Source organism: Hippoglossus stenolepis, chromosome 10 (assembly GCF_022539355.2).
Source record: "Hippoglossus stenolepis isolate QCI-W04-F060 chromosome 10, HSTE1.2, whole genome shotgun sequence".
Taxonomy (NCBI): Eukaryota; Metazoa; Chordata; class Actinopteri; order Pleuronectiformes; family Pleuronectidae; genus Hippoglossus; species Hippoglossus stenolepis.
This window is the reverse complement of record NC_061492.1, coordinates 9,304,165-9,328,899: the sequence shown is the minus strand read 5'-3', so window position 1 is coordinate 9,328,899 and position 24,735 is coordinate 9,304,165. Positions and strand designations below refer to the sequence as shown.

Here is a 24,735-nt window from a genome sequence, read left to right as displayed (position 1 = left end):
GTCAACATCCAGTCTATTGTGTGCAAAAGGAAAATAGGACATATTTCTCCCTCCATCTTGATCCCCAGGGAGGAAAAAACAAGGTTAATTTACCTCCACAGAGAATTATACAACTAGAAGATAACCTTTTGTGATCTGCCATTTAGAAAATCCATATTTGCACTGGCTGACATGTCTTTAATGTTTGACACTTTGTCAGGAATTAACCAGCACCCTTAAATAATACATCTGAGACAGTGACATGGAAGAGAAAGGGCTGTGTGAATAACCCCAACATTGATTTATAATGAAATATGAGGAATGAGGAATCTGTGCTTTATGTAGATAATATACTACAATAAATGAGTAAATGATATGTATACTTCTCTCTCCCAAGCCAATGTCTTCTTTCTACTAATAAACAAAGTTGAGGATTTAACAAGTGTCATGACGAATCCTCAGGTACAACATATAAAATCAATATAAAACAAAGAAAGCATCATTTAAAGTCATAAATTCCCTGTGGTTCATCTTTTGTCAGTTTGATACACTCAAGGCTTTTTATAGTTTAAATGTCTTTGCACATGCGTATTTTGTAAGCTAGGTGGCGCAGTCTACCAACATTGTACCATCCTGCAGTCGGAGCATTTGGTTTTGGAGGTTTCTCCTAATAGCCACCACTCAGCACCATGGACAGCAACCTATGGATTCCTGCCTCTGATTGGTCTCATCGAAGAAGCAGAACATGAGCTGTTTTTTAATCATAAGGTTTATTCTCTTTCTGGTCTTTTCACACAAACTCAGAATTTTACTGTGCGAGAAGGACCCGGGTCAGTTTAACGCACAGCACGTCTGTGCATTAAATACCAGTCTGGTGTTTATGTTTACAATCCACAGACAGTGAAAACGTATTTAACATAGGCAACAATAAAAATGGGTCATGAGAAGACACAATAGGAGACTGACATAGGCCCAGCAGGGATACATACACTGCTTTACTCTTTGTGAACCTATTCCCATGTTTGACTACATTGAAATTTTCATGCAATCATGAATATATGAACAAAGCTGCCAGGGAAAATGCACACTGGAGGGCGGGTAAAATAGGCCAGTATCAATAATGCACAAGTGATGGGATGTGTTGAAGAGAGTGCGACTTGGATTCAGACTGTCATATTTATAAACAACAAGTCGGGAGCTACAGCTTTTGTGTCCGATGTGAAAAAAAGGTATTGGGGGCAGGCTCCCGGTTTGACTCCTGAAATGAGGTCCTTGGTATCTGGGACATCTATCCATGATTAGCTGTTGTGTGTTACTTCTTCCATCACTTTCCTGAGGGCACAATTCCCACACGAGGTCAACTACACATTGTCGTTTTTTATTTTGCAACTCACCTGATCAGCATTGTAGATATATGCTGGTGTCACAAAGAAGTATAAATATATGTGTGTGAATATATGTGCGTGTGTGTTTGTATTTCTTTTAACACGCAGACAGTTCCAAAGTTTAACATTCATACGATGTACCTGGGTAGAGCCTGTGTGTAGGTACCCAGTGGCAAGATGTAGAACAGTTCCCTAGATGCACAGCAAGGACACAGAAAAGTAAAACTACAGGACAGCACAGGACAGATAGGTGCACAAAAATAACCCAAGTAATACACATGTCAGTGAACAGAAAGGCCAAGGTTCCAGTCGCCACAGATATCCACAAGACGACGCACTTGGTGACGAGTAAATCTATCACACCTGAATTCCACATTATTAACATTTACAGCAGCTCATTGCTTTCAAAATTAAGATTTATATCAATGTACTTTTGGCAATACAGCGGATCCCTATAACGATAAATTAAGAACATGAGAATTTATGAGAATTAAAAGTTTTGTAACTTAAATGAAACTATAATTGTTTGTGACAATAGAGTATAATATAATATGGGTGGATTATTTCACTCAGCAACTAATGTCACTAGTCAAGCTTTACTTCAAGCTCTAAATGTGTGACCACAATAGAGTTTGTCAGATGAGGAAGGTCACCACACAGCAAATGTACATTTGAACTGCTGATGAAATACAATATTTGTATGGTAAATAAATAAATACCTGAGGGACTTTTACTTAGTAATTCTAAATTTTGTTATCTTATACTGGAACTTCTTTGCTATACAGCACATTTTAATTTATTCTCCACTGAATTTCGTCAATGTTGAGATTGACCTATTACACAACACTATTTAAAGTAATTAAAATAACAATCACGACCAAATTTGCTACTAATTGCCACCTACATATTCATCTGCTGTACTAATGGAGAATGATACATACAATATTTTTTCTGCATAATGAGTATTTTTGGTTTTGATACAAGTACTCTGAATACAGGGCTTTTATAAGTAGTTGAATACATTTACATAGTTGTACGCTATTGATACTTGTACCAATTTGAATACTTTAAAATAACTATTTTAACAATATAAAACAACCTGACTTTTACAGAAAAAACTGTATATTTCATAAGGTCAATCCCTGTAACAATAATGAATCAGTTTAGCAGACTCACTAACACAGTTGCTCTGAGTGGTGTGTTTGCAGTGTGCTACATTTTCACATATTTCCTCCCTCCAGTGAAATCAGGTCAGGCTGATAGCTTTTCTCTGCTATTGGCCATATCAAGGCGAGCTGTGATGCTTCTGCATGGGTCTCAGTTCTTCTTCCTGTGAAGCGATTAACAGATAATTACATGCATGGGTTGCATAACACACGAGTAACACTCGGAGCATGGACTGAATCGGATTGTCATTTAATGAGGAGGAATATTTGAGAGAGTTTATTTGACGGCTTGAATTATTAAATTGTTAGAGGACGTTTTCTCTCGTTGTTTTTGTATTTCCTGAAAATGGCGTTGACAGTTTCTGGCCTCTGATTACAGCAGGTCAGTCACCAGCACGTCTTGGTTGCACAGGGAGTTTTTACGACTTTTCCCCAGCAGGATGTGTGTCATGCTGCTTTGTTTATTAGCCTCACTGTATCAGTGGATTATCAGAGAAATGAGCTCAGTTGTCCCCACAGAGGTGTTTATGAGACAGCCCACACAATCCACACAATATTGAGGAGGCTGGCAAAACAAAAATATGAGTGTAGAGTTACCGAGGCAGCTCACACACTTTCTGTGTGGTGGCTGTGGATTCATGACTCGATTCTTGCTGGAACGTTTATCCAGCAGCAGCCTTTGTGTGGCTCTTTGCCTCAGAGATCTGGGCAATTTAATTTATAAATACATTTTCAAGAAACCGGTTAATCCAAACTGATATGGTTCAACTGCTAATTCAACAGCCAGGGGAGAAAATATACAGTTTTTTAAGCTTTCAATAGATAAAGCAAATTCCTCTTTGGCTGTTTCGCCAGGCTGCAGTCAATTCAGTTGGATGTTTATCTCTGTTTTGTAGTAACTGCCAATTTCACATGCTGTTTTCACAGATACTACATTTATCCCAGACCATGACTTCTTTGGTAAAACGCTACTTCTGTGTTTGGGCTTTGTGGGGCAGACGAATGTGCTACAACACTGACTTCATAATCTTGACATATTTCCCGAAGCTGCAGTCTCACCACTGCTCTGGTGTCTGATTCAACTGTTGTAGAGTAAATCAAGTCAGCTCCAGCAGACGGTTTGTATCCTTCATCATAGTTTTCATTGATGCAACGCAAGATGATGCAGCTTTTTCCAACAACTACGAAATCTCCAGGTTTAAATGATCTGTGATGAGATGTGTCAAGTCTTCTTAGTCCCTGTATGACTTATGACTTATTTTCATTTTCTTCCATCAAACCAAAGCCATGAATCTTTGACCTCTGGTTTAAAACAGGTGTAGTAGACGGACACAGGACACAGAGCCACCAAACATTTCACCATGAAAAAGAGGAGACAAAGGCATAAAAATATTTAATTTACTCCAGTCAAATAAGTTTCCTTCAAATGCACTACAGTAACTATTTGTTTAAAATGGCGGACTTAATCCATACTGTGTATAGGCTACTGAATCAGGCTGCACATTAGGAGCTTATTGAGAATAATACAAACAATAGCACTTTATCACATTATACAATTTCAATAAGCTGTTTAAGTCTTAATATTTAGGAAACTGATTGATCTACACCGCCAATCAGACAATATAAGCATACACAGCTAATGAGTTCTCTCTAATACTGTAATGCATATAATCTGAATACCAAAATACAAGTCATACATTCACACAAAACATATGTCTATCATTTATCTTGTACATATATTTGTACACTTATGAAATCTGACGTCTAATTATAAAAGATACAAAGTTGAAATTGCATTTCAAGAACATAGAAATGACATAAACGTACAAAAAAAATCGTCATGAAAATGTGGCACTTGAACGTCCTCTGCTACATTCGTGATACAGTCAGTGCACTCGTCTGGCAGTGCTGCATCCATCAAAAAGTCACAGACATTAGTTTTTTTTTTAACAGGAAATCTTGTAAATTATCTCACAGGTGAACACTTTAATCCTGCACAGCTCAAAGAAGTAGTTTGATATATTCAGGGAAATACACTAAATTCATGTTTTACATGATTTAGATGAGAAAAGTCATACCACTGTTGGCTGTACATTAATAGTTATTGGTCAGATATCAGAGTGACATCAATCTTTTTAGCCTATGCTCTGTAAAAATGCAATTTCCCCAAATTTCAAAATATTCCTTCACAACTTTCAATTTCTTTATTTTCCCGATAAATCACAAAACGCACAATGTGTAGCATAAAACGCATTATCTTAAAATGTAATTGTTTCTTTTTAATACATACAAACTTTATTGACCATTAAGTAACTCTGTTTAAAATCAAGAAACTCATCTGATTGTTACATCAGGTACTATATTTATCAAATGAATCTATTTAAATGGCATTAATTCACAAAAGTACACACAGACAATCCTAATTATTGGTCTCATGATAAGTAATTCTATTTTAACCCTAAAAGCTTATGTTGGTGTAGAAATATATGTTTGCAGTCAGCAAATTCTTTCATCTAACATCTAAAAGAAGTTAAAAATGTGGCGCCAAGTTGTTCACCCTTATCATGTCAAAGCTATGAAGTTATAGAGTGAAAATGACTTATCCGACCACGGAATGACCTTTTCCTTATGAATCATACAGCACAAGTCATTATAAACGCAATTATATTGTACAACTGGTAATCGCTGCCCTCACAGAGTGGACGAGCTCTGCTTGAAGTCTTTGAGAATGACAGAGGCGTACGTCACGTTTGGGGGGGTGCACAAAATCGACTCGGACACCGGCGAATTTGGGAAGGGGCTCATCGGGGGAATGGGGCAATCTCGGAAGGGGGAGGGAGGCATAAGAGGCAGAGAATCCTCCATTGCTAATTTGATCTCCACCAGGTCCTCCTCGTCGTGAATGTGTGCGTTGTTGTACATGTAGCCGTGGAGAAGGCCAAAGTGCTCGTTCTCCATCCCGTCCTCCTCCAGAGGGGAGGCGGGTTCCTCGTCGAATGGGTCGAGGTGCAGGGGCAGGACGGGCTCCCGCTGGATGAGGTGGGCCTGGTGGTACACAGGCATGCCGCCGCTCACCGCCTCAGGCATGCTTATCATATCGTTGAGCTCGGGGACGTCACTGGTGAATTTGCTCACCACCATTTCCTCCTGCAGGTGGTCCATGATGACATGTTGGGGGAAAATTTTGTTTTTCTGCAGATGCTCATGGGTATAGAGCCCCACCTCCCCGCCCACGTCTTTTATCAGCCCACAAGCAGGTATCTGCCCGTGGGCCATCATGGGGGGAGTGATGGGGGGGTTATATCCAATCAGGTCACTCTCTTCCTCCTCAGCCACATTGTACAGAGTCTTGGTGCTGAGGTTGGAGAAATCCAGTGCTGTGTTTTGGTATGTGTTAGTTAAGGGTTTGATGACAGCCATCTGATTGGAACCTGCCTCCTGTCTCTTCACATGCACTGACAGTCTGTGCCACATGTGATCCCCTTTTGGAGGATGTCTTGCACCTGGTTCAGACCATGACACAGACTTTCCATTAGAACTATGAACAAAATAAAGATGGCTGTTACTTCACAGGAACCCAGAAAGTGGAGACAAAAAAAAACATAATTTCTGGTTCATGTAAAAAACACTATCCATAATGTAAAAAATATGTAGGTAATATTCCAGGGTATCTGCAGGTATGAAAATATGAAATTCGTTTCCATTAAAAATGGCCTTGAATATTTTCTGTTCTCTGTAATAGACATAAGTTACATATATAAAATGTTTGTGTATCTGATTCTGTACTGCCAGAAAGTTCTAAAAAAGTGATATAATTATTAATAATTATAGGCCATATTGTCCTCCTTGGTTTTTAATACATCCATCATTTTATATAGCCTTATATTGAATATTATGCAGTAAGAAAAAGTCTTGAATTGAATTCGGTGAACCTGCAGAAACCCTGTAGTACCCTGTATTTGTGATTTCACTTATCATCCCTTAGCACACAGAGATGCTTGTTTTAATTTTACCAACAGGTTAAAGGTTAAGATGGCTGTGTGAATTGAGTACTGACCTATATCCGTCACACTTTACAACAGGTGATCCTATGAAAGTGAATACAGTAAGACGTCAGGTTCCCTTTGAGAGGGAATTACAGTAAAACCAGCATCCCTGAGGTGCCTCAGGAGTGGGACTCAGACTCAATTACTGAACCTACCTGCCGTTTCCAGGGTTCTTCTTCCTCTTGAACATGTTGAGCAGGCTGTTGCTCCGGCAGACAATCTTGCCGTCGCCGACGTGCATGCGCACGGCGTCAGAGGTGGTGAACGCGCTGCGCACATTTCGCTCTGGTTTGGCAATGATGATGTACATCTTTGGTGTGAACATACAGCCCAAAGCTACAGTCACGCTGAGGCTCACGGAGAAGGACGTTGTGATGATCTTGTAGTTGCTACCGAAGTAGATCGGCACAAACGCCAGCCAGATTATACATGTGGTGTACATGGTGAAGGCGATGTATTTGGCTTCGTTGAAATTTGCAGGAACGTTGCGGGTCTTGAAGGCGTAATAGGTGCAGCTCATGATAAGCAGGCCATTGTAGCCCAGAGGGGCGACGACCACGAAGTTGCTGGTGTTGCAGATGAGGAAGACTTCTCTGATGCTGGGGTAGGATTTGACTGGTTCCGGTGGCTCCATCACGATGAGGGTGACCTCCAAGGTGAGCTGGACACTGATCAGGATAGAGGCGATAACCACCTGAGCCCAAGCGCTCATGAACCTCGGCTTCCTGGTGCAGATCTTCTTCTTGCTGCCTGCCAGGATGCGGGCGATGCGGTTGGTTTTGGTCACCAGGGCAGAGTAGCACATGGCGGCGGAGAGTCCAACCAGAAGCCGCTGGAGGTAGCAGGAGGCCACGGTGGGGCGGGCGATGAGGGTGAACGGACACAGATAGCCCAGGAAGATGCCTGCTAGGATGATGTAGCAGAGCTCCCGGCTGGAGGACTTGACCACAGGCGTGTCACGGTACAAGACAAAGACAAAGGCAACAAACGACGTGACCAGGATGCCCAGGCAGGAGAGGACCACCTGGATGATGGACTCTGGATTGCTCCACTCCAGGTAGTGCAGGGGGATTGGTTCACAGCCTGAAAAGGGAGAAAAACACAAGAATAAATAAACAAGTCACAATATCCTAAAAGCAACTCGTAAAATATTCATATTTTTCGGGACAAGCCAGTTGGAAAGACTTTGGATTCTAAAAGTGCGAAATCAAATGTAATTTTGCACAGAAAGAATGAAAAGATTCTTAGGCCTTGTTGTGTGAAATTTTTCAAAAATGAATCAAATAGATTTTAGCCTGTGAAAGTGCAGTAAGTCTCGAAGTAGGTTTTTAGCTCAACTATAAATAAACCCCTTTCTACTGAGCCACGGCCAGGCTGGGCCGCAGCCATGGAGGGAAGGGGCCGATGCAGCAGGACAAAGAAAAACGCAGCGTTTTTCATGGATCCAAATCCGATCTGTTTTCAGCTTCATGTTGAGAACACAGTTTGAAAATCTGATTGATTCAACATTAAACAGAAGGAGGGTTATATATATTTTTAAAGTGCAGTAAATTCTTGTCACCTTTGTGCTCCACATTTTTTTTATAGCTAGAGATTTTGTGGTTTGCACGGAGGCAGGATGGTCCTTATTAAAAACGTGTCTTTGAGCGGCACAGAGGGGCCTTTTAAAGTGGGCCAGAGGAGCGGTAAGTGAAGTGAGGCCGTTGTTGGGTGAAACGGTGAAGATGATGAATGGCTCTCAGATGTCATGGGAAGGCAGTGAAACTAGGACAGGACAGGTTCATGAGAAAGTGCTGCCAAAAGAATCTCAGCAGGACAAACTGTGCTGAGTGCAGGTGGTGGGAGGAGGTGAGAAAAAGCTTAGAGGAACTTAACTTTTTTGCACAGCCTCTAATTACATTTTAAAATATCTCTCATCTCTGGGAGCATCATGCTACAGGAACTCAGCCTGTGGCCACTAAAGTAATTTTGATGGGAAGGTATTTTGCAGAGCAGCAAAATCTTCTCCTCTTATCAGGTGAGGCCTTTTGTCTTGGGTACGTTTTGCAGAGATTAAATTCTGGTGATTTAATGCAACGGTTACATGTTTTGGGAAATACATCCCTGTTGTAAATGTTTTCACATTGTTGCTGTGAGTTGGATGAGAAGATTGAAACCACAGTCGTATCTCACATGAAGCCGCACGTCATATGTGAAGGAACCGATTAGCATAGCTTAGCATAAAGACTGGAAACAGGATGAAACAGGTAGATAGTTACAGTAGCCCAGACTGGACAAACTAAACATCTTTTGAGTTTTTATGACAACTCATGGCTACCACAGGTTCTCTTTCATGTTTGGAAGGGGAGGGTGTGGTGAGGGGGGATTCAGCTGCAACATGCAACTTCACCACTAGATGTCACTAAATTCTACACACTGAACCTTTAAGAAATTGCTTATTGGCAGATTTTGCTCTTTACGAAGCGCTTCGCCACCAGTTTTCCCTTGTTTCCCACCTTTACTCTCAGCAAAGTCAATTACCTACTTGATATAGCCTTATATTTAACAGTGAGCTCTCAGCAAGGAAGCAAATGAGCATATTAACCAATTGGTCGAAGTTAAAAAAGTAAAATAGAACAAACCCACCTTCCAGTTCTTCGTCAGGCCACCAGCCCAGCTCACAGGCCTTGCACGTGAATTCGTCCTGGACGATCTCATTGTCTTTGCAGGCCGTGCAAATCCAGCAGCAGCTCACCTCTCCCTTCCTGATCACCTGCTCAGCGAAACATACAAAGAAATGTCATTTTACATTTTGTGACAATTACCTGTTACCAGTTACCAGTTTGTTTCAGTGTAAAATATCATTCAGATATAAAAATCTAGATGGAAAGATGCGTTAAATTGACAGATATATCCAGGTTTCACAACATTTTCAGCAGAGACTTGTTTTCAATAACTGTTTCACAATTGTTTATAATTCATATAGTTCATAGTGAAATAATAGATTATATTAACAGAATTTCTAAATGACATATTAATACAACAGTTTAATTTACAAATGACTGATTGGTTTTGAATAATGGTTTTACTAATGGTAATTTTTACAGTAGTTCTAAACCAGCAACAACAATGTTTGGGTTGCCAAGTGATGAAATATTATTAAAGTTCATATTCACACTTACAACATAGACCTGATGATTAAAGTTTATTTAATTGCCTATTAACATGTATAACTACAGACTTTGTTTGAGTAACTATTTGAGAATTCATTAATAGATTTCCATCATTTAAAACTAAATCCTGACCAAATATAAATGATAAACACCACCCAATGTCATTCCCAACCTGGCAACCCAAAATGTACTTTAACAGTGTACGTTCACAACATGTAGAGGTTCTATATTTGCCTTGATCTCTCCTTTGGAGCAGGGCTCACTGCAGACTGATCGGACTATGTCGCTGCGGTTCATGTGGAGCATTTCATCATCAAGACTGAGAACGCCCTCGTGCCAGGAGCCGGTGTTGATGTAGTCGTAAACACCAGACTGTACGCGCTGGAAGTTCATAATCTCATACCTGAAGGTGAATGGAGAGCGAGGAGTTAGAGAGCTCGAGACGCTGAATCAATTCTTCAAGGGGAAATAAGAGTTTTTTTACTGCCACTTAGAAGAGAAAAGGAATATTTTCAGCAGGGGGCCTGTCAGCGGGGTGATCGATAGTTCCTGGTGCTGATATTTCTGGCTTTCACCTCACTTGCTCTCTGGTTTGCAATAAAAACTCCCAACTGAAATTTCAAGACAACCCGTCCTCACCTGACGAGGCAATTTCAGTTCCTCTCAGGTGAAGGACAATAGTTGAAGAAAGGGACAAGATAACAAGGGAAAGATAAAAAAGCCCTTTTTAACTGTGTAAATAACAAATAAGATATTCTATTTATCTCTGTGTGTTTATGTGTTTGATTAGATGTATTAGAAGTCATAAAATCTGATTAGTGCACATTCAAATTTACCCTGATATGAGTGATTGACAGCGTTTGCTATCTTGTAATTAAATAGATAAATAAATAATGGGAAAAAATTATGCAATTATACATACTGACAGGAGTTTCAGAGTCTTCTGAAATATAAATTCAGCATTATTTCCTCTTGAAAGCAAATTTGAGAAACATACTTTGGTACAATAATTGATATTTTTAATTAATTTTCACCTAATACCTAATCAATACACAGGTTTTTTAAGAGCAAAATATTATAGAGTTCTATCAAATTGATGTAGTGGCCCTGGCCCTGAAGACAGAAACCGTTTAGTATCTATAGAGATGATTTGTTGAAAAGTTGTTATTGATGCAGTATTTTATTATTTTAAGAACTGCAAGGATGCAAACTCTTATTTCCATTACTTACATGTTTTACATTTATGTTTAACATAAATTACCATCTACATATTTAATTGTTGTGTTTGTTTTGTCTGATAAACTGACAAAATCCCAAAGAAGTTGAGTTTACTGACAAAGAAAAGTAGGAAAATGAGCAGATGTTCACAACTGAGAAGCTGCTATAAGTGAAAAGTTTAGTACAATATCTCCAGATTCCCTGAGATGTCAATGGTGAACTCTGACATTGATTTTGATTTTCATAGGAGAAGATGGAACTCATTTTGTAGGATATAAAATTGAATCTGTGGTTGTAGTGATTCGAGTGAAACCACAAAACTCTTGGACCTTTCTAAGAATTAGTGCAGAGAACAAAAATATAAGTTTTACCTCCCAGGTGAGTCCCCGTTCTCGTCGAACCATATGTCCTCCCCAGAGACACCAGTGAAGGACGTCTTGAGCAGAAAGTCCAGTAGGTGGCTGCCATCAACGGGCTTCATGTTATCGCACAGCCCCACGTGGCCGTAGCACAGGTGAGTGTACATGTCGTGCAGCCCGTGGGCCATGGCGTAGATGGCGTTGATGACGAAGCCCATCTTGCTGTCTTGAACGTAGTTGTCCTCCAGACTTTCGTAACCTGTCCACACACGAGGGAACAGTGAGGACTCATCTCCATCATATGCATCTCATTAACAGCCTTACAGGAGGGGCTTCATTGCTGCAAGCAATAGCGTGTTAAGCGTTAAGTCAAAATCTCAGGTGTTCTGTGTGTGTTGCATGACATCACTTATTACAAAGGAGTGATAGGGTGCTCACAGATGCAGTCTTATCAACTTAACTCTCTGCCGGCAGCAAGCTACACGTCGTTTCCTCTGTGGGAGACGGATTCAAAGGAACTGGACGTCTCAGGAAATGTTGTTACCATGGCAGGACTGTGCATGTCTGCTTTCATGACGCATGGTTTCATTGGAATTGGTCTTGAAACCCTGTAAGATCCTGTCTCCTCAAGCTGAAGAATCAACCAACCCTTCGTTCTCATGAGTTTGGATCTCCTGTTGTCTGTGCATATTTTTTTCCTCCAGACAAACACGACGAGCGAATGAGAGAGAAATGATTCATACTCGGATGCAAACAGTGTGTTGTGTTCAAACACACCCATCACCCTATCAGTTCAGTGTAACGAAAGCTAGAAGCAGGGTAAGCATTCTCTTTTAGTTTCTCAGCTCAGTGTCTTTACAAAGAGCTCCATCGTGCTTTCAGTCTGCTCTGTTTGTTTGGCAGCGCCTGGAGTTTAAAATGATTTTTTTTGACAACTTCCCCTCTGAAAAGAGTCTTTTCCCAGAGTACAGACGACTCTGTCAAATCAGCACATGGCAGAGAAGGAGGAAAACAAACTAATGAACGATTCTTCAAATATCACTTGCACTCAAGGATGAACCGATTAGGATTTGGTGGTCAAAGGTGAAAGGTCAAAAGTCAAGGTTACATTCGTGGCCATAACTCAAATATGAATAAACTAATCATGAAATCATGAAATGAACACAGACTTCTAATAAGAAACAATTAGTAAGTGATGACAAACCTTTGACCTTTTTGGACTTCACTGTGACATCATAATACCACTTCAAGACGTTTTTAAACACCTCAGGAACAGAAGGGGAGATTATGATCATATTTCTTTCCACTTCACTTGTTGGCAGAGACAAAGAACCACACGGTGGTAATTCTTGTTATTTACCTCTGAAAGGAGACAATTTTTCCTTCTGCATTTGTATATCTGTTTGTCTTCTAGGCGAATTATGCAGAAACTATTGTGGAGGGTTGGTGCATGACCCAAGGAAGAAGCCATTTCATTTTGCAGCAGATCCTGATAAATGGGCAGATCCAAGAAATTTTTCACTTTCTTTGATATGGCGAGTGCCGTTCTACTGCCAGATTGGTCAAAGACAAGCTGTGCTCTATTTTCATCATGTTTTATTTGACATAGATCTATTTCTTTCCAATATCAAATAACAAATGTGAGGATTTTGCTGCCTTAGCGGAGATACAGTAGGAATTCTCCGTGTGCTGTCTACATTCACCATTTGTCCGTAACATTGTCACCTGATACAAGTGAAACAGAATTACCCCACTCAACATTTCACCGGATCATACGAGAGGCTTTGCGAGGAATCAAACACTGACGGTGCGTCTGTGGCACTGTTGCCAACGACGGTGGAAGAGGACTGCTGGGAAACTGTCTGCAGTGCAAACAAACACGTTAACTGCAAAGTCCGCTGGGTATAAGCAGCTGGTTGAGTGTCCGGAGAGAACTGCTGTCGATGACCTAGTTTAACGGCTCCTTGGCGTTTCTCTCGCCTCGCTCTCCGAGCCGTGTGAGCCTCAGTCACTATGATGCAATGATGTCATGATGTCAGCATGCAAGCAGAGGACCTACCGCTGCACGTCGGAGGGAGTCGGCTACAGGACAACTGAACGTCTCAGTGTGTCACATGAATTAAACTCTAATTTTCACTAATGCAATAACTGCTTTACCGTCTCTGCGGCTACATGCAACTTAAGCGTGTTACCATCTCACTCAAATGTTATTGGGCTGTTTTATACAACTGTCTCAAGGCCAGAAAGGGTGTGAGAGCACAAAGTGAGAGCAGATAAGAACCAATTGTTGGGCTGCTCTCACTGCAATGTCATAAAAACATAAATAAAACACATAAATAGAAACATCCCAATAGCTTCATATATTAGAGGTGGACTGAGATTAATCGTAATTTTAGTTAATTGTGAATAAAAACACACTTTAATTATCACAACACATGATTAAAAAGTATCTTAATACCAGTCGACCTCTATATATATATGTATATATATATTGCCAAAGTGAGGAGCATTAAGGATCCATTCAGAGGAATTCACTCACCGTCCTGGAGTTCTACATCAAAATAAATAAATAAAAACATATATTATAGATAAAGAAACGATAGAACAGGAGAGCAAACTGTAACTCTACCCCCACTTATGAGACAAAAATAAATACTCTATCATCTGCCATTAAAATATGATGGTTGAGTAAAAGCTTGAGGTATGTGCACAATAAAAGAGAGATGCTCTATTCCCTGTATAAATATTTTTTAAAATAGGTGTAAATGCTGCAAAGGTAAGAAGATTAAATCAAGAGCAAAAAGGAAGGAGGATGCAATAGCAAAAACAAATTCATAGAAGAATCTCGTGAGCTGTCAACTGAGGTGTATGGTGTCATTTATTGCTGCATGCATCATTTTTTTATATTTACGTTTATCAATACACTTAAATTAAAGTAATTTTTCCATCATGTTTTTGAAAATAGAGAGTGCTTATCCACTCTTACTGCAAGATTGTAAACGTAAATATATACATTTGGACATTTATTTTTAAAACCAAACAAAAAGAAATAAGTATGAGCAGTATGTGAAAAGATAGTTTGGAAACGTGCTTGTTGAGCATTATTTCCTGAAACCAAGAATTTAAGCTAATGCATTTACTTTGTTCCTTTGCAAGAGAAAAAGGATTTAAGTTACCTAGATCATCATCCTCTGTAAAGCCACGCGTCACAGAAATGAACAATATGAGAAAATAAGTGTTATTGAAGTGACTCAGGGAGAATTCTACCCTCTGGCACGTCTCATTCATAATTAAAAGGGTGTGTTCCAGTTTACGGGGCCTTTTGGCATCATGCTCCGAGCTTTGCACACATCAGAGCAGTTCAAGGAGACAAGCTGATGTGCACGGCAGCGTAAACTGTAAACCAGAAAGAGCTGCAGGAAGCCTCGTAATTGCTCCACCAGTTGTTTAGCTACCTGAGCAGTTGCGTGCATAATTCATGTTCTCCTGCGGGTGTCCGGGGAGGCGGCACTGGAAGCGGTACTGCCAGAACTCGGGGAACCAGGGGTTGCGGGTGTTGGTGCTGAGCCGGAGCCTCAGGAAGTAGTCGTCGAAGGAGGAGACCTCGTCAGACTGCAGCTTCACGGTGATGCCGCCCACCGCCTCCTGTTCGTAACCCTCCACCACCTCGATGCGGTCGGCCCAGCCGTCACTGGAGAGAGGAACACGCCACAATTAGTGCTAAACTAGCCCCAGTTTGTACATTCCAATGTATTATTCATAAGTTTGAGTCAAAGAGCTGAGTGTGTTTTTCTTTCAGGAAAATAATACCTAATGACCTTTAAAAAAAAAAAACAGAATAGGGCATTAACAACACTTACTAAGATATTTACATTTTTCCATTTTACAACAGAGACGGTTTGTGACTCTTGGCTATAACTCTCACTTCTCTTTGTAAGCTTCTGTTGATGTCTTCCCAGGTCACATCCTTCATTAATGTCTATGATTAATAATGATGTCATCCTATAGTCAATACTGTAAATCTCCTGTGTTACTATATTCTATATATAACATTTTACTTGACTTTATCTTTGTGTAATTTGAAATGATGTTGTTATGTTCACTATGAGCTGTGGGATTCACTGCAGGCTGGATTCTTTGGAACTGCTTGAAACTGATGCATATTTTTACATTGCAATCTCTATATGTCACGTTGCATTTTTACATACAAACATTATGTAAATCTTGTTTTTTTCAACCAAATGGTTAGAAGAGTCTTTGAGGATTTTGGAAATAAGTCAATTAACTTCTGAGATTTTCAAAGACTGATGCATTTATGTTTCAGATGAAAAGGTGTTTTAGTCAGTGACTCGCATGTAATGTTAATACAGGGGAGATAAAAAAAAAACTGGGGTCTAGATACTGAAGGATTACATGCTTGTGTATGTCTGTAAAGCTTTGGTTTAAAAAGCTTTTTCCAATTAAATAGAACTACAATACTCAAACAGCCCTCCGAACAGTTTAAATTATTGAAATACAAGAGTACTTATAGATTTTAAACCTAATTTTAACAGCTCTAAAAGTCACAATTTTATAGGAGGCAACAAACAGTTATTTCATGCTGTTATTTTTGGTGCACCACATGCAGCCTGATAAACCAGGCTGAGGCTGAATCCTGCAGAAATCTTCTCCCTTTTGTTTCCCTGACTCTACTTCTCTCTCAGCCTCCCGCTGCCGGGCGTGGAGAGTTCACTGTACTCGGGGGGGGAAAAAAGAAAAGAAAAAAGTCCGCAGACACAATCACAAGTCCGGTGAGAATTCACAAATCAGTTCTGTAGCAGACAATCTGCCCCAGAGAGAAACAAGCACACACACACACACACACACACACACACACACACACACACACACACACACACACACACACACACACACACACACACACACACACACACACACACACACACACACACACACCATTCGGGTGTGATTTTGTGGCCACACTGGTCATAGTGTGTATTTATAGTTTTCATGCATCCATCCATTGAAAGTCAATTCTGCAGTTAATCCTCTCTCAGGACATTGTGCAGAAAATACAACAGCTTTTTGTTTGAAGCTTCAGATTTAAATCACACAAAACAGCCCCCCCCCTGCATTTGAGTTGCAAATGCTTCTTTATAAAGCAGTATTATGAGTGAATCTGCATATTTGCAATACTGTGGTGGAGTTAGTTCTATGAGTCAGATATGAAGGAGGAGTTGGAAGATGGAGACCTTAAATAGCATTAATGAGGAGGACGTGGCATCGAGAGCAGCTCACTAAAAAGCAACATCTCACCCAAAAAAAAGTACAGTTTCCTCTTTTCCCACAGAAGAAGGAAGATTGATAGACAGATCTCAACTCTGTCTCTGAACATCAAAAACCAAGTCAGGTATATTGCTGTATTGTTGAACTTGGAGCTTAACTGAACCAGAGATGTCAAATCTGTTCCAAAATCCACCATCTAACAAAAAGACAAACTCATCACATCAGCCTCCATCTGTCTTCCACTGTGTCAGAGAACAGAGTTTAAAGTGCGACTGCTTACATCTGCCACTGTCTTTTACTGAATGAACCCTCTCATCCTCTCAGGTCGTCAGGTAGCGAGTTGCTAACTCCTCCCAGAGCGCAAACCAAACATAGCAGCGTTTAGTCACCGTGCACCTCAGAGCCGGAACAAATCTCCAGAGGATGTCAGACTTACTCTGACTTTGACCACCTTTGAATCCGGGTTATAAACTTGCATTTATCTTATGGTTCTGTTGATTTTCTACATCTGCTCTATCTTTTTCTGTTTCTAAGTCATCGTGTAAAGCTTTGCCACTGCATCAAACGTGCTTCACAAATAAACAGCCCTTGCCAATAGTTTGGCCTTTTAGCCGTTCACAATCTTGATGTGCAGAGTTGCAATATTGTCATAAGGTTGTACGACTGAATCTCATGAAACTTTCTAACAACTTCAAAGTGACTGTATCGAGGATAAAGCCTGAAAAAACTGAAAAGACCCGTTTTTAGCAAAGCTCCAGGTCTGTTGCTCAATTGCTGCTGACTAAAATATCCCAACAATTACTGACAACTGTGTGTGAGACATTCATGGTCCCAGAGGATGAAAACTGTGATGATCAACTGTCCATCCCTTGATTTTCCTACAGAAGCACTGACATTTGTGATTTTTGAGTGTCTCTATATTTACCTCTGCCAACGAGGTTTATACAGAAATTCATGAACCCCTGAGGACGAATTATAAAAACCTTGATGATTCATAGTTAATGTATTTGCCTCACTAGGCAAAAATTCTCCAACATTGTTTTTTAGTTAAATACCTGCCAAACAGATGAGATTCCCATCAGCCTCAGTTGTATTTTGATAACACAGCTAATTAGTAAATGTTGGCATGATACAACCCAGTGAACAAAGACGGTGAATAACATTGCACCTACTTTGTTTCATGTTTAGGATCAAATATAGAGCATGACCAATCAGAATGTTAGCATCGTACGTTGACTTATTCATTTTGTGATTTGCTGTTTCAGAGGCTTTTCCACAGAGACACAGGTGAATCTGGGGCGAAACAAAATCCAAATGTGATTAATTCAAAGTTGATGATTATTGGACGAGCTACGGTTCATCTGCAGGACAAAAATATCAGTGACCAGCCTTCACATTTGGGGTTTTTACAAAGCGACGCCAGCAGCACGTGTGGCTTGGCTCGCACTTCAAGAGACGAACTGACAACTGTTCTCCAGTGCGACAGTATCAACGGTACCTGGCCATCTGCTTCCCAGCATCACACTCCCCCCAGTCCAACGCTGCGAGCGCCAGAAAACCTGCAGCTCTGACGTCAACCAACGCACGGACACAGCACAGATCCCCAACACAGTTCGGATATCACACAACTACGGGTCGTTTAATTTCGGCATTATCAGAGGACATTAATAAAAATCCTCACGCAGGGTTTTTATTGAAATCAGAATAATGTTGAGGACATTTACGAAGCATCAGCCAAATATTTGCAAAACCGGTATATTCTTTAATCGTTTCCAAGGCAACGGCAGCTTCACATGAGAGTTGAATCAAATGAGTTGTCTGCTGTTTGACATGTGTGTGATAGCAGACATTTCTTTCATCCTCCACACAGCGGAAGACGGATGGCTGATGACCAGCACCTCGGGCGTTTCGATTGGCCCATTACATGGGCCTGCATGTGTTCACTTACTGCATCGCTCTAAAAAAAAACATTTTCCTTTTTCAGTAGTCTCCTTGACCCAGAAAAATGCACACGCACTCACACACACACACACACACACACACACACACACACACCACACACACACACACACACACACACACACACACACACACACACACACACACACACACACACACACAGTTTCTCTCTTTCTTACACACACACATAAACACACACTCAGGCCCTCCTTATCTTCCGTGGAGGTTTTAGCAGCAGTGCAAACTCAAGTGGAAGGAACAAGAGTTTAGACTTTAAAACGCCCTATTTCTTTTCCCCCCCAAACATGCATTTCATCATTCTGGGTTTCAGAGGAGGCCGTTTGAGTCGTCAGCCTTTGTGAATAAGGCCGCCACACATTAACAGACCGTTTCTCAAGTAAATTAACCATAGCGAGCTTTTCCCCCAGTCTTGTTTCAGGTGTTCCAAACACTCTTAACAGGACTTGAGATGAGCTGAGACTACGGCGTGTCTGCTATAAGTGCTGATATGAGCTTTGATGTTCACTGCTTCCACATTCCCCAGCTTATGCTGGAGGTGCTGTCCCATATTAGCCCATCCTGCCTGTGATCTGACAGCGAGAGGGGGAGCTCGCTGCACGGATGCATTATTCATTACTGAGCCTGACTCAAAGCATCTTCTGCTTTCACAGGAACTCTACTCCCAGAAGAAGAAGAAAAGAGATTCTGCTTCTATATGAACTTTGTGTAGACCTTCCATCCTGAGTGTGGCTGCATATTATAACAGAGAATTCAGCATCTGTGTTTTCCTCACAGAACGATGGTGTTGTTTGTTTGGAAGATTTTCGATGAATTAATAATCTCATGTTTTAATGTGTTTAAATTATTATTGATGTCAGTGTCTCGACCTTAATATGTTGAACTGAATTGGAAACCTTTTTATTTGTATTCATTCGTTTTTTGCCATTTATGTTGTGAAGCACTTTCTAACCTTGTTTGGATAAGTGCTATACAAATACGTTATTTTGATATAATAATAATAATTATTATTATTTATATTTTATCCTGACTCGTTTATTACCCTGCATGCTTGTGTAGCCAGAAACAGATTATTGTAATTGTTTTCACCCCTGTAAGTGTGTGTGTGTGTGTGTGTGTGTGTGTGTGTGTGTGTGTGTGTGTGTGTGTGTGTGTGTGTGTGTGTGTGTGTGTGTGTGTGTGTGTGTGTGTGTGTGTGTGTGTGTGGACAAAATAGCTCAACAATGCATGGAGGCATTTTCACCAAACTGCGCAGGAACATTACTTGGGACGATATCTCCAGATGATTAAGTTTTGGAGCTGATCTGCCAAAGGTCAAAGTCAAGGTGAACAAAAATTTGTAAACAAACACATCTTGCAAGGTATCACCACAAGCAATAGAAATAGAGAGACAATCTAAAGCTTATATTGATAACAAACAAACAAAACAAACAAACAAGAAAGTAAAGTGCTCAGGAAATGAAAATCAATTCACTGAGGAAGATTGAGGGATATAATCTAAAGCTCCAGAACAGTTAGTAAATGGACCTTGATGTAAAATTGTTCCATCTTAGTTATCGTCATAAAGTTTAGATTGTTTCCAAAGTCAAGAATGAACTTTTATACTGAACTCTAATGTCAACATGGAAGAAAAGTACTGACAACAACATCCACACAAACGACGTCTTGTGAGGAAGAGCTTGTGATGCAGCTGAAAGCTTCAGCTATGAAGTGACTATGGTGATTTTTTTCTTTATCTTGCCACGAATGTCATCAATCAATGTGGAACAATGGGGAAAAAGTAGTTTTTAACCTTTTTTGTATTGAAATCTTCAATTAGCCGGATCATTCATTTTCATTTTCTTCAAAATCTTTCAATAACCAACTGCAAAACTAAGAGAAAGCTTCCTTCTAGTTTAGTAAGTTTGAAAACGTGTGTGCTTCTCCTCAAACAGAAAACAGGACAGACAAAACTAAATCCCCCTTGTGGGAAAACAATCTCTAACAAACCTTCCAATTAGGAGGAACTCTTCGGCTACTCCGAGCCGTCTCATGGCCATGAGCAGGCCGCGGACTGTCATGCCTTCACAGAAGCAGACAACCACTCGGGCCTTTGGCAGACGCTCCCGCAGTTTCCTCAGCAGCCTGTCGAAGTGCTTCTCGCCAGCGTTGCTGTAGATCTTGTCAGAATGGGCGATGCAGATGCCTTCCTGCGAGGCGAGCTCTTTGAACACTTCCATCCCACTCTCCCCGTAGTTACCTGAGAAAGACAAGAGGCGCTGTCAGGGGAGCTTCACTCACAGGAGGGAGGGAAAGATCAATGGGTTTGGATTTAAAGGTTCACCCTGGACCTCAAATGTTTTTTTTGTTCTTCTTCATTTTGTTTAAACTATCTAGGGAACATTTTGCTGAGAACACACATCTGTCCCTTCAGCTTTAAACTGGTCCATTATGTCCCCAGATTTCTTTTTATGGAAACACGAGGAGCACAACTGGAGCACACTGGGTGAAGGTGACCTCCACTGCGTTCACTGAGGACGAGAGGAGCACTTGTCATTTTTTAGGTTGCCTCTCCAGATGTCCACAACCAGCAAGTATACAACATCACTGACAAAGCCAACAGACATTCTCTCTCTGCCCCTGAAACTCCTTATAACACGTACAAATATACAGATTATAAACACGGTAAACAAATAATGTCTGCCAGGTTTTGATTAGATTTTTATCAGCTTGTTACAGACTCATATTCCCTCAATAAATAAATAAATAAAAATAGATTTGAGTATTTCAGGTATCACATCTGACTCATGTTCATGTGGGGGGAATATTAATTATCATAATCTTTGCTTGAATGTATATATCCTTTGACATGATAATGTGTTTTCAGTGTGTAATCTGGATTTATCTGTTTTCATTACAAGACATGCAAATGTTTTTTTTCAATGAGATCCAAGGATGTGTGGGGGGGAAATGGCAACTCATGGTGTAACTGCAGAGTTTATCTTTTATGTTTTCTCGATTCATTGATTAACTGATGTAGAGAAGCTGTAAACAGATAATCACAGAGAAAAACACTTTCTATTTCCCTCTCTGCTTATGCTGATGTCACATGAATGAACCTCACGAAAACTGTCTGTCAACCAGACAGTCTAAATAATGTTATACTCAACATAAACAACTTTAACTGATTTAATAAGTGCTGAGCTAAACATTAGAGATGATTCAGAGCTCCTGTCTAATGATGCAGCTTCTTTCTTGTGTCATCTTGTTGCCTGTTTGTTCAGTTGCCTCAGAAAGAACAGAGAAAACAGGACTGTTGATTCCTTACAGACGAAATATTCTGTTGAATACTGTGTCTTCAAGTCAACCTGTTCAAACACATAATGTATTTTTTAGGCTCTGAATAAAGTTCATCAGGGTTGCTGTGCTTGGGCCTTAAGTTTACATCTGAAAGTGGACATGTGGGGTTTGGACTCAGGGACGATCTAATGAAACAGGTTATTACATCATGACAAACACTGTCCTCGAGTCATATTTGTGATATTTTGGCCTCTGTTTCAGTTTTGATCATTTCTTTAGAGAAATCTTGTGTTTGCTACTCAAATTTGTGGACATGCAATTCTGAAGCAATGAATGTGTCTTACCCTCTGTGTGCACTGCAGACACGTAGGTCCAGTTGTATCGTTTGATAATGTCCAGCAGGGCCCTGGCTTGAAGCGTGTCTGAAGGCACCACCCTGAGAAAGTACTTAAACAAAGTCTTGTCGCTGAGATCAATGCTAGTTGCAGAATAGGCGATCTGCGGGATGTTGAACAGCTGCAGGAGGTTTTGGACCTGAATCGCCACAGAGCTGGAGCCGGGCCCGATGACCCCTGCTATGGGCTTCTTGGTTGATGGCGGCTGACTGGACGGCACCCCCTCGATGCACCACTTGGAGCCGTCTTTGTCGTCCCGGATGGAGATGAGCGAGTCTCGTATGAACTCGATGCTCTGCTCCAGGGCCACGGAGGAGTGCCAGCAGGAGTCCCTGATCTCACAGCCCAGGGTGATGTTGGGCAACAGGTTCGGGTCCGAGTTAATCCGATCCAAGGCGTGGAACATGGCCTCCACTCTTTGGATGCCGTACTGCTCGCGGACCTCCCCACATTTCCTATCTGCCACCTTCTCAGCCGACGGTTGGTGGTGGACAGAGAAGAGGGCGCCGATTATAATATCCCCGTCCATCCTGGCCACCAGGCGGGAGGCAGAGCTCGGCACCGCCGACCTCTCATACTTGCCCTTGGACAACACGACGGCCTCGAACAGTAAAACAAGCAAATACAAACTGGCAGTCAGATAAATCATACTGGACATTGTGCCACAGGAGCTGAATGTAGAATCATGTCCCCTTGATCATAATGGAGGTCCATCAATCCTCTTGTGGATGAGACGGCAATGACCTCAGCTGCTTCTTCTTCAGTGTCGTCATCCTGGATGTAAAAGACACGGTGCTTTAATTCCTAAATTTCACTCATTTAACATGAGCTACAGGGATTAGTCAATTGATCAATCAGTCAACCCCCCAAAAAACACACACAAGTATCTTAATAATCAGCTGATCATTTTAGACTTTTTTATCCAAAAAGAAAAGAAATTATCTCGTTCCAGATTCTCTGTTATGAAGATTTGTTGTTATTCTTCGAGTGAAATTGTTGGACAAACTTAAGAAAATACTTCAGTTGGCAGCACACAAATCAAGTTTGTTCAACCTAAATACATTTACAGCCCCACGCATTTAATTAATTTGATTTATCTAACCGTTGTTTCATTTAATCGGTCAAATCATGACTCCCTAAAATGTTGATTATACCCTAATTTTCTGACATGAATGATGCAAAAAATGTAAAACAGACTACACGTACATTGCATCTTTAAGCAGCTCTGGATTGACAGAGCTAGAGGTCTGGACATCCTCATTTTTTGCATGTTTAAAGATTTATAGAATAAATATTTTTTTGTATCTGTTTTTTTTGTATATAGAGGGATATAGAGGCAATAACATTGTCCAGATGGGAGAAGTTTAGATGGGGAGGCGAGAGGATTCAGCCTCTCATCAGCCACAATGATCCTTGCCCTATGTGACGCTGCTATTTTACATACATCCCATAGTTTACTGGCTGTTGTTACTGATTTCTAACAGATACGCAGGAGGAAATCAGAACAACTAACATGAAGCTTTAAAGATGCTAAATGTAAATAACAAAGTTGCACATGTGATGATGGAGAATCGTTTTGAGCTTCAGCACCATGGACAGCTGCATCTGTTACAGACGATTCTCTATTTCAACCTGCGAATGTTTCTCCAACTTTATCCCTCAGACCTCACACACACACACACACACACACACACACACACACACACACACACACACACACACACACGCACGCGCGCGCGCACGCACGCACAGACACACAAACACACAGAGCTCCCTCTGAATCATCGTCCTATCTTTGACTCCGCTCTAAAGACACAAATCTGCAACCGGTGTCATTTACAGGTTTCAAAATCACGTCACCTACACGCACACGCACATGCACATTCATCCCAATCAGAGCGTGAAGCTTAACTGACAGATCATCACTGAAAACTCGTGCACGTTCAGGTGAGTCAGTGCCTAAACGACTGGCATGACTTTACCTACCTGCAGCAGACAGGTCGGGACATCGCGGCTCTGACTGTGTCTCCTCTGGACTCCAGCTCCTCTCTCTCTCTCTGCTGAGAAAACAATGTGAGTCTCTCTCCCTCTCTCTCTCCCTCTCCCTCTCTCTCTCTCTCTCTCCCTCTCCCTCTCTCCCTCTGCACTGATCATGAGGTGCCCCCTTCTCCTCCTCTTCTTCCTCACTGCATCTTGAAAGCGGGTCACGCTCACTGCAGTGCCCCTGATTTGAAGCCTCGGTTCACACACACACACACACACCCAGAAACACGATTCAGACACTATAACACCAATTCATGCCATTAGTTGGGGACAACATCTAACATGAATGTCTATGTAAATGTGGATATTTGACCTGCTGTGCCATATCTTTGTGTGCAAGGCTGTTTGTGTTCCTAATGAAAACTATATAGCGACAGTTGAAACTTGACGTGCACGGTCCTGCAGCTGCGTCGTGCGTGCAGCTGACAGACGTGATGCACTTTCAATTCA

At 41.0% G+C, this 24,735-nt stretch overlaps 1 protein-coding gene across 4 annotated transcripts; it reads right to left on the bottom strand.

The window, feature by feature from the left end:
• Positions 1-3,894: 3,894 nt before the first annotated feature.
• On the bottom strand, positions 3,895-24,568 carry grm1b (glutamate receptor, metabotropic 1b). 4 transcript variants are annotated; one of them, XM_035168988.2, is made up of 10 exons: positions 24,229-24,568; positions 22,192-23,016; positions 20,558-20,807; positions 14,761-14,996; positions 11,318-11,564; positions 9,963-10,131; positions 9,202-9,328; positions 6,732-7,659; positions 6,588-6,618; positions 5,907-6,033 (listed from the first exon to the last, which is right to left on the bottom strand). In XM_035168988.2, the coding sequence occupies exons 2-9, from the start codon at positions 22,898-22,900 to the stop codon at positions 6,597-6,599; spliced, it is 2,688 nt and encodes an 895-aa protein (XP_035024879.1). In that variant the 5' UTR covers positions 22,901-23,016; positions 24,229-24,568; the 3' UTR covers positions 5,907-6,033; positions 6,588-6,596. The 4 variants fall into 4 exon arrangements, with proteins under 4 accessions (XP_035024875.1, XP_035024877.1, XP_035024879.1 ...); XM_035168987.2 differs by having other exon boundaries at positions 5,935-6,068; XM_035168984.2 differs by lacking the exon at positions 6,588-6,618 and having other exon boundaries at positions 3,895-6,068; positions 24,229-24,546.
• Positions 24,569-24,735: the final 167 nt, after the last annotated feature.

Bases quoted from the DNA above. Each gene is read 5' to 3' on its own strand.
- grm1b (XM_035168984.2), bottom strand. From the start codon at position 22,900: ATGTCCAGTATGATTTATCTGACTGCCAGTTTGTATTTGCTTGTTTTA. The intron at 20,808-22,191 runs GTAAGACACATT...TGTCTTTCTCAG, and splicing joins GTCTGCAGTGCACACAGAGG to GTAACTACGGGGAGAGTGGG. The intron at 11,565-14,760 runs GTAGCTAAACAA...GTGTGTGGACAG, and splicing joins TTATGCACGCAACTGCTCAG to GTTACGAAAGTCTGGAGGAC.